This window comes from Brachyistius frenatus, unplaced genomic scaffold (genome assembly GCF_029030835.1).
Source record: "Brachyistius frenatus isolate BFR_SWC_R1_liver_20210118 unplaced genomic scaffold, ASM2903083v1 Contig_34, whole genome shotgun sequence".
In the NCBI taxonomy this organism is placed as follows: domain Eukaryota; kingdom Metazoa; phylum Chordata; class Actinopteri; family Embiotocidae; genus Brachyistius; species Brachyistius frenatus.
Window position 1 is genome coordinate 2578651 of NW_027210633.1, and position 15662 is coordinate 2594312.

General features: G+C 40.3%; 1 protein-coding gene across 4 annotated transcripts; it reads left to right on the forward strand.

Annotated features, from left to right (window-relative positions):
* The first annotated feature begins 963 nt into the window (after positions 1 to 963).
* On the forward strand, positions 964 to 14548 carry cnih2 (cornichon family AMPA receptor auxiliary protein 2). Of its 4 annotated transcripts, none has more exons than XM_069700622.1 (6): positions 970 to 1136; positions 1394 to 2645; positions 4732 to 4800; positions 7699 to 7746; positions 10800 to 10912; positions 10991 to 14548. In XM_069700622.1, exons 2-6 carry the CDS (start codon positions 2565 to 2567, stop codon positions 11187 to 11189), a joined length of 510 nt encoding a protein of 169 aa, XP_069556723.1. In that variant the 5' UTR covers positions 970 to 1136; positions 1394 to 2564; the 3' UTR covers positions 11190 to 14548. The 4 variants fall into 4 exon arrangements, with proteins under 4 accessions (XP_069556725.1, XP_069556723.1, XP_069556722.1 ...); XM_069700623.1 differs by having other exon boundaries at positions 975 to 2645; positions 10991 to 11134; positions 11276 to 14547; XM_069700621.1 differs by having other exon boundaries at positions 970 to 2645.
* Positions 14549 to 15662: the final 1114 nt, after the last annotated feature.

Sequence of the window (15662 nt, forward strand, 5' to 3'; positions counted from 1 at the left end):
CTAGTGGGTGAATGGTTGAAATAACTAAAAGTAATGGAATAGTATAACATTAGTGAGCTAAAAGTAAGTGTTAAATTATATTTTAAGCAACAGCGCTTGAACAAAGTGAAGTTAGTTGGTAAACGGTTGAAATAGTTAACTAAAATGAAAATAGCTTAAATGAATAAATAAATGATTTTAATAGTTAATGAAAAACATAAATGGTTGGAATAGTAAGCTAAAAGTAACCTAGGGCTTGAATCCAGCTTCTGGCTTCCCAAGTGTAGTAGGAGGATTGTGTAACTGTAAGAACATCCTGCAACAATACAATAAAGTTTAACTATTATTTTGAAATAATAATTTTATGATTCACTAATGAGAACATATTTGGAACACAATGAGAACTGATGAGGGGGTATTCAACCTCTGCTGCAGGTATGCCACGACAAACGGTTTGGACCACTGCGTTACAACCTATGACATGGTCCTGACGCAGATAAGTGATACCATTTATATGGGAATTACTTACACAAATACTGTTTATTTATTTAGTGTTGAGCCAAAGAAATAATACAAGGAGAGTGAGCAATGATAATATACTTTTCACAAAAGAAGCGGCAGCAGTGTACATTAGATGGCACCGGTGGTGTCTAAAATCTGTTCATGGATAGGCTGTAGTTTGAAAAAAAAAAGAATAAAAGGAAGGCAAACAAAAAGTGAAATTGAGCACTTTAGGAGGTGCTAATACAGCAGAGATTTGAAAGAAATGACAGGCGATTGAGAGCAACACCCTCCAAGAAAAAGACTTGAATTTCATGGTGTGATGGATGACTGAAGGCTCCGGCGAGAGGGGCTGATAAGGAGGGAGAGCGATGGAGGGAGAGAGAGACATTTGCAGCCTGCCCTGCCCCCTCATCAGTCTCTGGGGAACAAGGGATTATGGAAATGTATAAATGCAAGAGAAAGGGAGACTGACAGACAGAGAGGAGGAGAGAGAGGAGGAGGAGGAGAGAGCCAAGAAGAGAGAGGGAGGGAGACAGAGCGATGCTATTGGTGGACCGTTACAACATCAACCGTGATGGAAATATTTCTCTCGCAGTCTAAGAAATAGAGGAAGAGACGGGAGAAGATTGTGTAGACTCAGGAAGCACATTCAGGTCTGGGTTTTTTTTTAAAAGGGATCAAAAGAAGGGAGACTTTAGAGAGGAAGACAAATGAGGAAGATGGGGGAGATGATAGAAATGTGGACTCCTTAACTTATGACTCCTGAGGGCTCTGGAGATTTTTTTTACTTAAGAACAGGAGGCTTTTCTGAATCAGGGTAAATGCGTCTCAACATGTAGATGCTCTGCAAGTTTCTGGTTAAATTCTCTTCCTTTCTCCCACCTTCCTTTTTTATTTTTGACCCCTCCAGATTGAGCCATTTACCCTGCACGTCAGGTCAGACAGATCTTAATGTTTTTGGAGAAATCTGAGGGATGCGTCTGAGGCTGAGATGCAGAGCAGAGAGTTGTGACATGGTGTCGACCCAAATTGACAGAGACGAGGACAGAGTGGACTGTTCAGTGGCTGACACGTCTCCAACCAGAACCAAGTATTCTCTACTCGATATTAAGGTCAGTCAAGCTATTCCATGCTAACGGAAACTATTATCAATACTGTTCTCTCATCTCGTATTTTTAAGGATGTGTGACATTTAAGTGTTAAATAATCTTTATGATATTTGCCGCCTCACTGATTTATAGCTTTACTTTTGAAAATCACTGGGGACAACCAGTAATTTGCTTTGTCAAAATCTAACTGTCTCATGTGCAAAGCAATACCTTGAACCTTATGTAGGGGCTAAATAATTTCTCAACATACAGTATTAGTAATACAAAATAAATGCGGACTGTCTCTGTAAATAACTCACACTTGTTTACGAACGTGTTAGATATCACTTTGAAATATGCGTCATTAATGATGTCCTTGATTCGGAGCAACAGATTAACTGAAAGCCATACAACAAACTGCTGAACTATCACAAGCCATAACCATCCTAGACAATAATCCTCACTGTTTGTTACCGCGCTTAGTATCGACAAGAATCCTGTGCTTCTGTTGTCAGCGTGTCAGTCAGACTCTTGGTGGTTTTTGTTAGTGAGAGAGAAAGAGAGAGAGAGAGGAAAAAGAAAAATATGTGTAGGATTTATCTAAAGAGAAACTACAGGGAGGAGGAGGAGACAGACATTTTGCCTGTCAGAGAGTGAACAGAGGAGCACCGGGCCAACAACAGACAACTGTGGCTGTGAACAAACATATAAGTGCTTCCAGCGAGGAAGGACCTGTCCTGCTGTCAGACACAAAAGGAGAAAAAAAGAGTGGAGGCCACAGCTTGAGCTGATTATTCATTGTTACCAAAACTGAGTACCTTACCAACATGGATGATATAGACTCAGCTTGCATCAGAGGGGAAAACAGACAATAATCTCCACGGCAGTAAAAGGAGGAGGGAGAGGGACCAGAAACCAGAGAGAGGCGGAGCAGGGAAGAAGTTCCCTTCCTCCCCCTCGACCCATCCCGTCGTCAGGCTGGCTGGAACGGCCATGGCATTCACCTTTGCGGCCTTCTGCTACATGCTCACCTTGGTACTGTGCGCCGCTCTCATCTTCTTCGTCATATGGCAGGTGAGTGGCACCGTTCACACTGCAAACACTGCACTGTAAAAAAACAAACACAAGCACACGCAGGGCCTGTGAGCGTCCACACGCTCCATCATCCCACACAGGCAGACAAACACATCCTCCTACGCACAATTGTATAAAGCTGACAGCTACACAGCAGGCACACACCTCGCTCTGGTCCTCCCGAGGTAATGACATGCAGAAATGTGTCCGATCAATCTCAAAATGTACTTATGTGACACTTCAAATGGCCTCTTAAAAGCCACCAAACGACACTGTGAGCCATTTTAAATTCAAACACAGAGCTGTGGAAACATATTTCATTGGATCCTTTCAAGGTGGATGAAACAGCTTTGAGTTGGAGGAGATGCCCGAGTTATAATCTGCATTTTCTTTTTAAATCCTTTATTTCTTCACAGTGACTTTGACCTGATTACTTGGTGGTTCATCACCAGTCTGATTAATCATGTGACCCCAGAAAGACAGACTCCAACAGGCTCCCTCCCTCCACATTAAAGCAGCCAGTGATCTCTGAGTATTGACAATAAACAGCTCCTCAAACAAGGTGTTCAGGTTCAGTACACTGCACGTAATGAGTACAGGGAGGCAGCAAAACACAGTGATCATAAATCTCTCCACCAGACTGTTGTGAATCTGTTTGCCTGCAGCGTTTTGAGTGGAATTTGCACAGGTACCGCTGGAGACCGGTGCACTCGGTTCACTGGTTACACAAGTGCAGACTCAACAAACACCAAAGCTTTGATCTCTCACCTTTAACACTCGCTCCATGGAGCGGGGAATGATGTGAAATACAAAATGCATCATTAGGAATATAAGACTTGAAATGACTAACGTACCAATTGACTAAGTGGGTGAGACTACATATGAGTCAGTCAGTGTGTCTGTGTGTGAAAGAGACACGGTGAAAAGCGTGTGTCTGGCTCAGCCCTCCACCATGTGATTGAAAGGCTTATCAAACTCTGATGCTGTTCACCCCTTCCCCCAGTCTGCCTCCACCCACGGGTGCAGCACCCCAACTATATGTGGCGCGACCAATCAGAGCGTTTCCTCACTGCTATAGTAACCATGGTGCCCGCTGAGGGTGCTCACCATGTCACCATGGAAACTGCATCTGTTTACAACAGAGCTATGTGTGTAAGAAAGGCGAAAGAGAGCCGCACAGACGCGTATGGGGAAATTACCGGGACCGTTTCCGTTTCACGCGGACGGACGTGTTCTCTTTTCATGCTGTCAATCATTATTGATGCTCACTTATCTGCAAATAATGCCAGTTTGTTGTTGCTTTTCAACGAGCCATCAAAGTGAAGCTTCGCTGTTGAAAAGCTGAACTGATGAGAAGCCTAGCAGGAAGCCTTTACTCTGGGAATTATTAGTATTCTTATAGAGCTGTTAATCAGGGAGCTGGTGAGACAAATTGTCACTCATCCTCGCCTCACAGTGAGCAGTTAGAGAGCTATCAGTGAAGTGTATCTGAACAATGGCATTGTTATCGCTGAAGTGTCCTCAATTTATTACATTTTGATGCGCACAGAAACAAAATTACAAAATTATTCATACAGTCCTCCTATATGCCACAATCCTCTCATATGCAAACTAAACAAATCATTTTATTTAATGCATGCTATTAAATGATACATTTCTCCAAACCATAACTTGGTATGTGCACTGATTGTTTTAATCCTGCCAGAAAAAAAGCTAATTGTCATTCAAAAAAATGCCATTTGCATCTCTGTGAACATTCAGTTTCTAATGTGAACTCAGTCATCAGACAGTTTTGTAATTTTAGAGATGAGAATCTAGAAATATAAATCAAATTGATAAGAAACTAGTGAGAAGTCAGGAGAGAATTTAAATTAGAATTTCTTTGACAGAGGCCTTTTAGATAATGGCACATTAGGCTGCAGCTGTCCAAGATGTTAGGGAGCGTCTGCAGCCTGAGGACCATTTCTTCAGAGTGTGGTGGTGAAACAGCTCGATATGCAGGACATTACACTTACAGTATGTGCGTCATTGGTATTCTGGAGGTCACTAAATTAAAACAAGCTCACACATGTCTGTTATTTTTCAGATCATTGCGTTTGATGAGCTTTGCACAGACTTCAAAAACCCCATCGATCAGAGCAATCCCACCAGAGCGGTAAGAGCCCTGCTGCTTCATGTCGTTCAAGAGTGATCAAACCTTCGGGTGCACACAGAGAAATCCATTTTTTTCCAGTTTTCAAGGTGAACATTCAGGGATCTACACACAAAAAGACTCAAATGGAGGTTTCCGCTCCAAAAATGAAATTTCTTTAGATTCTCAGTTATTGTTACACATGGAGTCTCAGATTGTGTACAGTATGAACACAATATACTGCGTTTGTGATTTCAGATCAAAACCTTTTAATAACTTTAATTCAGCCACATTTAGCCCCATCCATTAATTTTCAAACATCAAATTGTTGGCACTACTTTGAGAACAATTACTTCTAATCCGAGTTTGCGGGTGATTGCTACAGTAGCACCCGGGCAGCGCTTCCTGGAACACTCATCTGTATGCAGATTGAAGTAATCAGCCTCTCTGCAAAGACATCACCTCGTTGGCTTAATCAATTACAGAGATCCATGCAAATGAAGTCGCTGTTTATACAATGAGATGCTTTGGTGACAGCAAAGCAAGAGGTGCAGATGGAAGGTTTCACCTCACTGTCACAAACACAACCATCTTCACTCGAGTCCCATGTGGAGATGCAACCTAAAGTGAAGACATTCTTACAGAAAATAAGAATTGATCCAAAGTCAGAGGAAGTATTTGTCTTCTTGCCTTGCACAGCTGCCCACATACAGTATGTAATCTTTTTTTAAATGTAATTAAATAACTTGATCAAGACTCGATAGTGAGAGCTATTATTCACTTAGCAAGTTAACAGCAGCTGTGAATATTTTTTTCACAAGTTAGCTAATGTTCTAGCGAACATGTTCAAACTGCATCTGAACTGCAAAGCGAGAGTGATGAGGAGTGGGAGAGGAAGATGTGAAAACAGACTGTGGGAGTGTGGAGGCACGCCAGCTACAGGGGTGGACACAATAACTGAAACACCTGTAAGATGTAGCGCTCTCAAATACAATACAGCAGCTCTGGTATAAATGCTGTAGTGAAGGTGTAGTTCAAGGCACAGTTTGTTTCGACCCTCAGACAGATGGAGACTATCAACAAATTACAAGCTTCCTGTTAGTAAGATTTGTGCCAAGGTTACGCCATTGGATTCCTTTACATTGTGCTGTATGATGGCAGCCTAAATATGTCATCTTTACTGATGTCAACATCCAGATGTGTTAAGAAATAATATCATCTGACGGGGATGCGACGCCACCAGTCTCTCCCAAAATCAATAAACTGCTCAAACAGAAGAAGAATTAAATTACAACAGCCTCAGAGATCAAACAGCAATTATTTCTGATGTTAGCAGAGAGCATCGTACGTTCACTCAACTGTGTACAAAACAGGACTGGAGCTGTAAATATTTTTCAGAAAGAGAGAAATCTGAGAAAGACAACACAGAAGTGTCGAAACATCTGTTTAAAAATCAGGACTTGTGTGTCGAGCCATGAAATTTCAGCTAGTCTCAGACGGAGACAGTATGAGACACTGTAATTGGCTGCTTGACCAACAGTGACTAAAATGTAGAATTATTTCATCTTGAAAAGCTTTAAAAGGTGAATCACCCAATACATACCTGTGCTATTAAGTGGCTGCAGTATTACCCTTTTTTCTATGAAATATCGAACTGTAAAAGTCATGCTCTTAACATTCCTTTCATTTCAAGTCTTCTTTAAAGTTAACGCTACTGAAAAATGTTATGGCTGATTGTCGGTGAAAGCAGTTGACAATATTCACTTGATTAGATTTCCAAAATACTTTTTGCCCTGTGTTTGCTTCTCCTTTATTCGTTCTGCATATTGTGAAGTGTCTCCTCCGCCTTTGATAAATGTCCTCACTCATGTTTCTTTATTGGAACTATTGAATATTTAAAGTGAATTGGATGACCTGACACAAATTGGGGCACCTCAGGGAGAGCAGAGGCTGTAAAGTCTGAGCTGCACCAACAATTTAAACGAGCACTAACAAACCATAAAATGTACATTGCAGTAGTTTAGCTGGCAGATCCGAGCACTGTGCTCTTTACAATTTAAACCTTAGTGTTGTGGAAAGAAGTTGTGCACAAAGCAAGCCAACATTTTTTTTATGTGAGAATGGAGAGCCGAGGTAAGGAACAAAATCCCCTTTTCAGGTCACTGGAGGAGTTTTAACTTATGTCCACAGTTTCATAAAATGTACACGTATCTCTGGATAAAGAAGAACAGACATCACAGGGCATTAATAATGTAACAAGGACATTAAGTCCTAAAAGGAGAGTGCTGAGATTTCATTGAATACAGAGGAAGTACAGTTTACACATGTTGGAACGAGGCAAACCCTTTGACATATAATAATATTTTCCATGCTGCTTATTTACTTGATGGGGCAAATAGTAATGAATGAAGTAAAACAAATGAGCAGCCGGCTGTTAATTACCTGACTATTGGTACTTTAGTTTTTCCACCCTCTTGGGCCAGAGATTGGGAGCAATCCCAAAACACAGTCTCATTTGCCTTGTTGGCAAAGCAATGGACAAGCAAATAAAGACATCACCGCAAAAAGCAACTATCTATAGGAAGAGATGGATGGCTTTTATTTCATAACTGACCACTCTCAGTTACAGTCCTCTTTCAGGAGCCAGCTGTTAGGTGTACAAGACAGTGGAAAAGGCCTGCACCAAACAAAAACAAAAACTATCACTATGTGGCTGCTGTGTTTTTGTTTTGATGAACCCAACAGCAACATGAAGCTGCAGATCTTCTGACCAGTGATTTTTTTTTTGGTGCATTGTTAATAAATAAAATACTCTGCAAACTAAAAGCATGTATTGTATCTGCCTCTAGACAGTTTTTATTGTTAGACATAGCAGGTAATTCGTACACCGCTGACCGGGCTTTCTTTATATGCACTCCACAGAGGGAGAGGATTCTCAACATTGAAAGGATCTGCAACCTGCTTCGCAAAGTGAGTAATAGTTGTTTTGTTTTTTTGACCTGCTGCTGCTGCTGGTGGATGACTAAAACAGAGGTCCTTCAGACAACCACGACCATTTGTCTTTCTAACCATTGTGAGGACGACAATAGTTGTGTGTGATTCATTTGACATGTAGCCCGTCCCCACTTCTCCACCATGACCGTTGTGCAGAAACACAATGCTGGAGAACACTGATATTGTCGAGGCTTTGTTTGTATTTTTATTTTTTTCTTCACATTTCAAGGCTTTCAGATAAGGAACACAGTGTCCCTGAAAACTCACACACTTTAGAGGCCATTTTGAACACACGTGTGTTGGAAGCTGATCAGCAGCATAAGGTGCTGAAACTAGGCCGAAGTTATTAGACCAATAAATAAACAAATGGCAACAAGAGCTTTAATCTAAGAGGGAAGGCAGCATGGTAACTGTACTGTTATGCATATATACAATATGAACACTATTATTTCATAAGTCTTCCTCTGTGTTTAAACTGAGTTATGATGTGCTTTTTCATCTGTAAAAAAGCTTTTATAATTGAGTGAATATTTAGTCAGTCTGTTACAGCAATAAATCATATAATTTTTTAGATTTACCTGTAAGAAGCTCCTGAACTGCTGATGTTTGCTGTTGATTGATAGTTTTGCCTACTGATTGATTTTTCCTCCACATTGGAGCAGTTCAAAGAACCTAAGTGCGACCGACACACAACCACTCCATCACCATATAATTGAAGAAAAAATTAGATGATGCATATTTTTTCAATAACTTTGCTCTAGTGCAAATGGGGTTTCAATTACCTCTACTTGGTACAGAGGGAGGCGTGCAGAGAAGTATGAATTTCAGCTCCAACTTGACTACACTGGCTTTTTCTTTTTCTTTTTCTTTATTAGCATGACTGTGGACCCACCGTGCAGGGATATTTAGCTCAATTCAATCAGTGGTGACATATTTATCCCATAATAAACATATTCGGTTGACATAGAGACTGCAAATAAATGTAACAGTTTTTATGTGAAACAAATAAATATACCAATTTAAGAATTGTTGTTTCTTTAAAGTAGCAGTTATCAATAATCAATATTGGATCAAATGACTGCTTGTGAAGGGGCTCGCCGCGATTAGCAATCACTTGCATTCATCCCTACAGACCTTTAGAGTGTCTTTAAAGCCCGGTGTCGCACCTAAGAGTATAATACACTCATCAGTCCACTGGAGGACACCCTGTCAGTGTCACGTTTAGTCGTGACAAGTACACACATGTATGACCAGGGTTGAAAAAGTTGGTCATGTGACAAAGTGCAAAGAGTAATGAAGTCCACAGAGAGTGGAGGTGGTGGTGGTTGTTGGGACCAATTTAGGACTCTAGGACTCAACTTCACAAATTGGAGATACAAATAAAGCCGATGTGTATTTCTTTTAAATAACACAAGTAACTTTAATAACATAAAATATTCAACTTGCGTAAAATAACTTACATGACGACATACATATAAAAGTGGACTTAGTAGTAGAAGTAGCTTCTGGGTCTGAAAAAGGAGGCAAACTGCAATACCATCGAGTGCCACTGGGGGTCGGCTCCAAAAAGGCTCTGGCTCCATAGACTCCCATTTAACTTCTCTCATGAAAGTCAATACATTTTTTCCATGATTAATAATAGTGTAGTTTGCTAAAGTCACTCCTTCCTATTCGTTTTCTGGTGGTTCATCTGAAAATGATTCCATCATTAATTAGATATTAGGCAGCATTTTTGGAGACATGCCTGTTTGATTGACAGGCCTGTGTTGCAGTCAGATTTTGACTATAGGTAGGCAGAACGTAGTGTCCTCGGCCTCCCAATCAGATTGAGTCAGATCCCAACTCGTCCAAATATAGTCACTCCTGGCTTCAGAACAGCAAGATGGTGATGGCCAAAATCCAAACAAACCAATGGATGACGTCACTATTGGTTGCTGCTTGATCATTATTTATGTAAAATTGCTTAATTCAACCCAAACCATAATCCTCTAAATCGAACCATATTTAATAATACCTGCCATCTGTGGAGGTACGATCCAATAACAGATGTCTGACTAGCTTGTGTTGGTCCAATGGGTTTGTTGCCCAAACCTTACCAAACTGCAACTGTATCCGATTTAACCCAAAGCTGATCCTTTCCTAAACTAACCACATAGCTTTTTAGTGCCTAAACTTATGGCACCTTACTTTTCACGCCTAGGTGAGGCAAAATGTGACACTGACACGGTATCGCAAAGTGGACTGACGTGTATATTACATGGTTTGTTGTGATAATGGGGTGGTCTTTCAGCTCACTGTTTTAGTTCCCTCTGAGTGCTATTGCAGTACAGTTTTTGGCTGCCACAGGGAACTGATTTCAGAGAAAAGGGTCTAAAAATGGCAGCATGCTTCCTGGCCAGCAATGAACTTCAATTTAGTCTACCTTATACCTTAATTGGTGAAGATATGTCAGTGTTGTAGTCACAGTTTGTTTCTGTTGCCCCCAACTGGCCTAAAAAAAATCTATTCGTGTCAGTCTCATCATAATGGTTGCCCTTATTTTTTGGTACTATTAGTCTACTACTATTGGGCACACAAGGTTTCTAAATCCCACTTTACCAAACTCTAATTATCCCAAATATTTTGACAACTGGGGAAAGAGTCGATAATGAGTGCAACACTTGACCTGTTTGAATCACTGAAATAATCTGAGATGTGGTACTTCAGTGGTCAAGAAGCAGGCTGACAACTCTGAGCAACTTGACCAATCTACGTAAAACCACAGCAACTTCTACCAAGGTGTAAAAAAAACTGTCTACATGTGTTTGAAACTATATTTTCACTCGTAACAGCAGCTAGCCATGAGTAACATCAACACCTTTTTGTGTGAATGTGTTTGCCTCGCAGTGTGACTTTGTTTCGGGGACTGTAGTTCTTTCACATCACGCAACCAGCAGTATTTTTCAAGGTGCTGTTGCAGTGTGATCATTTTCAGTTTCTTAATAACATGCTGACCTATAAACTGCCTCCTTGTGTCTCTTTCTGGTCAGCTGGTGGTACCGGAGTACTCCATCCACGGGCTCTTCTGCATAATGTTCATGTGTGCTGGAGAGTGGGTCACACTTGGCCTAAATATCCCGCTGCTCTTCTACCATCTGTGGAGGTACAGTCCCATACCAGATGTCTGACTAGCTTGTGTTGGTCCGATGGCTGAGTGAGCTGAGCTTCCTGTTTATTTCAGGTTTTTTCATCGGCCAGCTGACGGGTCAGAGGTCATGTATGATCCGGTCAGCGTGATGAACGCTGACATTCTCAACTATTGTCAGAAGGAGTCCTGGTGTAAGCTGGGATTTTATCTGCTCTCTTTCTTCTATTATCTCTACAGGTTAGTACAAATTCAGTCTCCTCAGACTATATTATGGATCAGTGGTACCTTTTAGATTAGTTGTGATGTTGTATGAGCTTGCACAATCACTATTTTTTCCCTTTTTTCGTGATTTGTTGCACTGTTTATTTCCTGATGAAGTATGGTCTACGCCTTGGTGAGCTTCTAACAGGCAGGAGATCTGAAGAAATAACAGGAAGTATCTGTAAGAAAGACAGAGGAGCAAATGGAGACATAAACTCTTCTTCTCTCCATGTACACTGACTTTCTCTGGCTTTGGTTTTTGGCAGTCTAACCTTGGACAAAACAAGATCGCCAGTCTGGGCGAATGAGAATGTAAAGGTGTTGCTTCCATTGGATTTTATCTCTTTATCCCAGATACTGCTGTTGGACAAAGTTTCGAAGGACTGAAATGAAACAGAGAGAGAAGACGCGGGTGTTTGTGTTGCCTTTGACCCATTATATGATTTAACAATATTTCTGAAGGGCTGGATTTTTCCCCATGCTGCTCTTACCAATCCAGTCGCTCAACTCACTGTGAATTTCCAAACACTTAGGGGCTGGAAAACAAAATAATACATCTGTATTCTTTCACTTTCAAAATGTACTCAGAGCAGGATTGTTTTGGTATTATTTCCATGTATTTAAGACACCTCCAATATCACGCTGCGATTGTGTAACAGGTGCATTAAACTGTAAGAAAAACGTTCAGGAGAACTTTCAAATGCAGAAGGCCTGGCAGAGAGACAATGATCTGGTGTGTGCACAGACACTTATAACCAGGACGGAGATAAAGCACAGACCTACAAAACATTTGCCTGATGCCGGCCTCTGCCAAAAACAAAGTAAAATATGACACTGTAGGAAAAGACGGCAAGGAATTAATTATAAGTTTGACTTTGAGAGTCAGTGCTTGCGGTGTGTATTCAAAATAGGTATGTCCATAGCTGTGAGGACATATTTTATGCTACATGCTAGATTCATGCTTTACAAAGAGCTTCATGCTCAGACATATAATGCCAAAAGTTTATATCAGAAAAAACATTGTGCCAAATTAAAACAAAGGTTAGTTAGTTAAGAAAAATAGTGAGGCAAGAAAGTGTTTGTCTTTGACACAATGTTTTTTTCTAAAAAAAAAAAAAAAAAAAAAAAAACGTAGTTCTGTTGTTCTTTTTAGTGTGCAGGGAGCGCCTTATTCCTATCTCCAGTGAAGTTTACTATCACTCATCTGCATCTATACTCCAGTCATTTTAGCACAACAGCATTTCTCTGAACCGAGGTACAACATAGTAATCTCATGTACAAAAAGCAATTAACAACAGCAAACTAGCAATGTAATAGGATTCATGAAACATATCGATGAAGTGTTACTCAGTGTTTGTAATGACAGCGATCGAGGCTCAGAAGGCAGACAAGACAATAATGAGACTATATGACGAGGTGTAAAGATGGTGACATCATCTCAATACATCTTCAATCATACAGTTTCAGACGTGAGGCGTTCATGTTACTGATGACCAAGATTTGTAAACAGCAAAGCCTTTCCTCAGCTGGTGCTGCCTTTGCTGTCACGTGTTCATTAGTTTGATCTATTTGTAGATAAGTGATGGTTCCAATGTGTGATTGCAGTATAAGTACAGAAACTCTGGTAGCCTGAGAACAAACTGTGATGTTTTTCATACGCCGGTGTAGTAAATGGTGGTGATGACATGCTGATAGATAAACTGTGGGGCTCGATTAGGGCAAAAGATGTCTTGAATAAGACTGCAGCCTACTGAAGCAGTTTCTAGTTAAATGATTTACAGCTAAAATTCACAGTTCAACATTAGCTTATAAATGAAGATTCACCTGTTGCAACACTGATCTGTCACAACCACTCACCTCTTATATCTTATATCATCCGAACTTTAAAACACAACACACAATTTATATCATTCAACAGTATATGCTCTGATTGTTAGCAATAAGTAGTAAAAGACATGTTTAATGGAGGCACATATTAACTGAATACCAATGCCAGTATAAAGGATAAGCTGTCACATTTTTATATTTTTATTACCGTTGACAAATCCCATGAAAAGACTAAAAACTAAAGTAATTGGCTTTTTCAGTCCTCTCTGACTTCTCAGTCCTGTCTGTGGCGCTCAGGCCTAAGCCCATTTGTTTCTAAAGAAGATGTAATTTTTTTAAAACAGGTCACAAATACATTTATTTACTTATTTATTTTAAAAAGGCTAAATTACTTCCCAAAATAGCTGGGCAGTGTAGTTTTTTTTTTTTCTGCAGCAGATTAATACACATGCAGCACCAACCTGTTTTCATCCCAGGCGTCATATACTGATGTTTTGTCACACACCGTGGACTTAGGTTTAGGCACCAAGAACCACATGGTGTGGGTTAGATATGACATGATCACAATTTTGTTAGGTTTAGCCCCTCCTTTGGGGGCGTTCGTCATTATTTCTACTGAGACACATCTTCTTCGACAAAAGTATTTGACGGCCTGAAGAAGTTACTCTTGGTTTCTGTATTATCATAGAATCTGTTAACCCCCCCTCCAAAACTTTTTTTGATTAATAGATTTATCAATTAAATAAAAGTTTAATTGCCAACATAATGCTGTTAAAAAGGTTTTAAAACCTATGTTAAATCCACCTGTATTTACTGACTTATACAATACATTAAATGAACTTTATATACAGGTGCGCCTTTTCTTTTATTGAATTAAAATGTGATATAACAACTTCAGTACAGAACATTTTAAAGTTTTAAAAACATTTTGATGCAAAGGAAATTAAATGTCACCAGTTAAGAAACGCCCCCACACACACACACACACACACACACACACACACACACACACACACACACACACACACACACACACACACACACGCACATACAGTATAAACACACACACACCTCGAACGGCAATTATAATCAGTCTCATTTAAAGAGCAAATCAGACTGCTTGTGTGATTTGAATTTCAACCGTTGAAGAAGCTTAAGTAGGCTGTCAGTGTTTCTGAAGACATGCAGTAGACAGTACAGTTCATGTTGTGCCAAATGATGTTCCCATGAAAGTAATCACAGGACACTGAGACCTCAAAACTCTGCCAACAATGTGAGTGCGTCGAGTCTGGACAATCACTATTAAAGCACAGGAACACGAGGAAAAGAGGACAAACACAGCTTGGTTGAATGTCATTCTGTAGTTGCTCTAAACAAAGCATTTTAGAAAATTGTATTTCAGTATATCTATTTGTATCTGTCTTTTATACATTTCTCATCAACGTACGCTACAGTAAATTTGGTGGATTACTTTATATTTATTAGGTTACACTATGATGTACAGCTATTCACACGCCATATTCTAATAAAACAGTAATGCCAAAGTGTTCATCTCCAAGTTCCTTATTTCCTGTCTGTTGAGGCTCAGTGTTTTGTCCATCTGTGAGAGCAGAGGCGACGTTCTGCCAACACCAGAGCTGAAAAATATTCTCCAAAGGAGAGAAGTATAACTCTGAGGATGAGGAGGGGAGGGGGGGGATAAAAGAAGAACTGCCACATTGAAAGCTGTTGAAAAACAGCTGCGTTCAGAAGTGGTTGCAGAAGCATTCTCACAACCTCTTTAAAGGCACCAGAATAAGTGAATTCCAATAAAATACCCCCATCATGAAAAGAGCTCCTAGTGGAGAGGCAGCAAAGAGACTATGATAGCCTTTCATTAATGTCTGCACCGCCAGAATATTAATGTGTCAAATTACAGGGCGCTGCCTGCCTATTAGGATACATAACAAAACTAAGCTGACAGAGTTCATCTTTACAAAAAGACATAAAAATGTCACTGCAGCTATTAAAATGTTTTTAAATTCCCTGATAATCCCTATTCTTCTGCTTTTAACAGCAAAAAAAAAAAAAAACACAAAACGCCGAGTGTGCCTAAGGCGACTCAGGGACTCGTTTGCAGGGTCTGTAAGGTTTGCCGGGTTATCACTTGTCTAAACAATCATTCAGACAGAAAACAGAGAAACAACGAGGCTTTAAGCTGGTGTTTTCCCTTTGTTTGAAAAGGACCTATCGTTCCCCGCTGTCACCATGGAAACTGAATTGTATTAGAAATTCCTGTTGACTCACTCGGCGGCTCTCACTCAAACCACAGAGAAATCCAATAGAAGTTGGTGCACATGCCTGGCAGCGCTGCTTTTCTGCACAATGCATTTAAAAGAGAAGTATTGCATCCAAGCACATTTATAACAAATTCATGTATGTAGTCATGACAACCACAACCCCAATCCTTGTATTGCATGACACCTGCTTATACCCCAGGATACAGACGCACTCACGCTTGCGCACTCACAACACATGCATCTGTTTCTCGTTGTGTCTCATCCCACGGTCCACACTGTTTCACACTCCTCATCCTTCCTCTTTCAGCACCCTCCACCACGATAATTGTCTCAACTCCTTTCCCCTCTCTCCTACGTCTGTGCTCTCTCAGAGAGATGTTACCATGGAAACTGGACAC

Coding starts and splice junctions, on each gene's coding strand:
- cnih2 (XM_069700621.1), top strand. CDS start 2,565: ATGGCATTCACCTTTGCGGCCTTCTGCTACATGCTCACCTTGGTACTG. Junction 4,801..7,698: donor AGAGCAATCCCACCAGAGCG/GTAAGAGCCCTG, acceptor TGCACTCCACAG/AGGGAGAGGATTCTCAACAT. Junction 10,913..10,990: donor CTCTTCTACCATCTGTGGAG/GTACAGTCCCAT, acceptor TGTTTATTTCAG/GTTTTTTCATCGGCCAGCTG.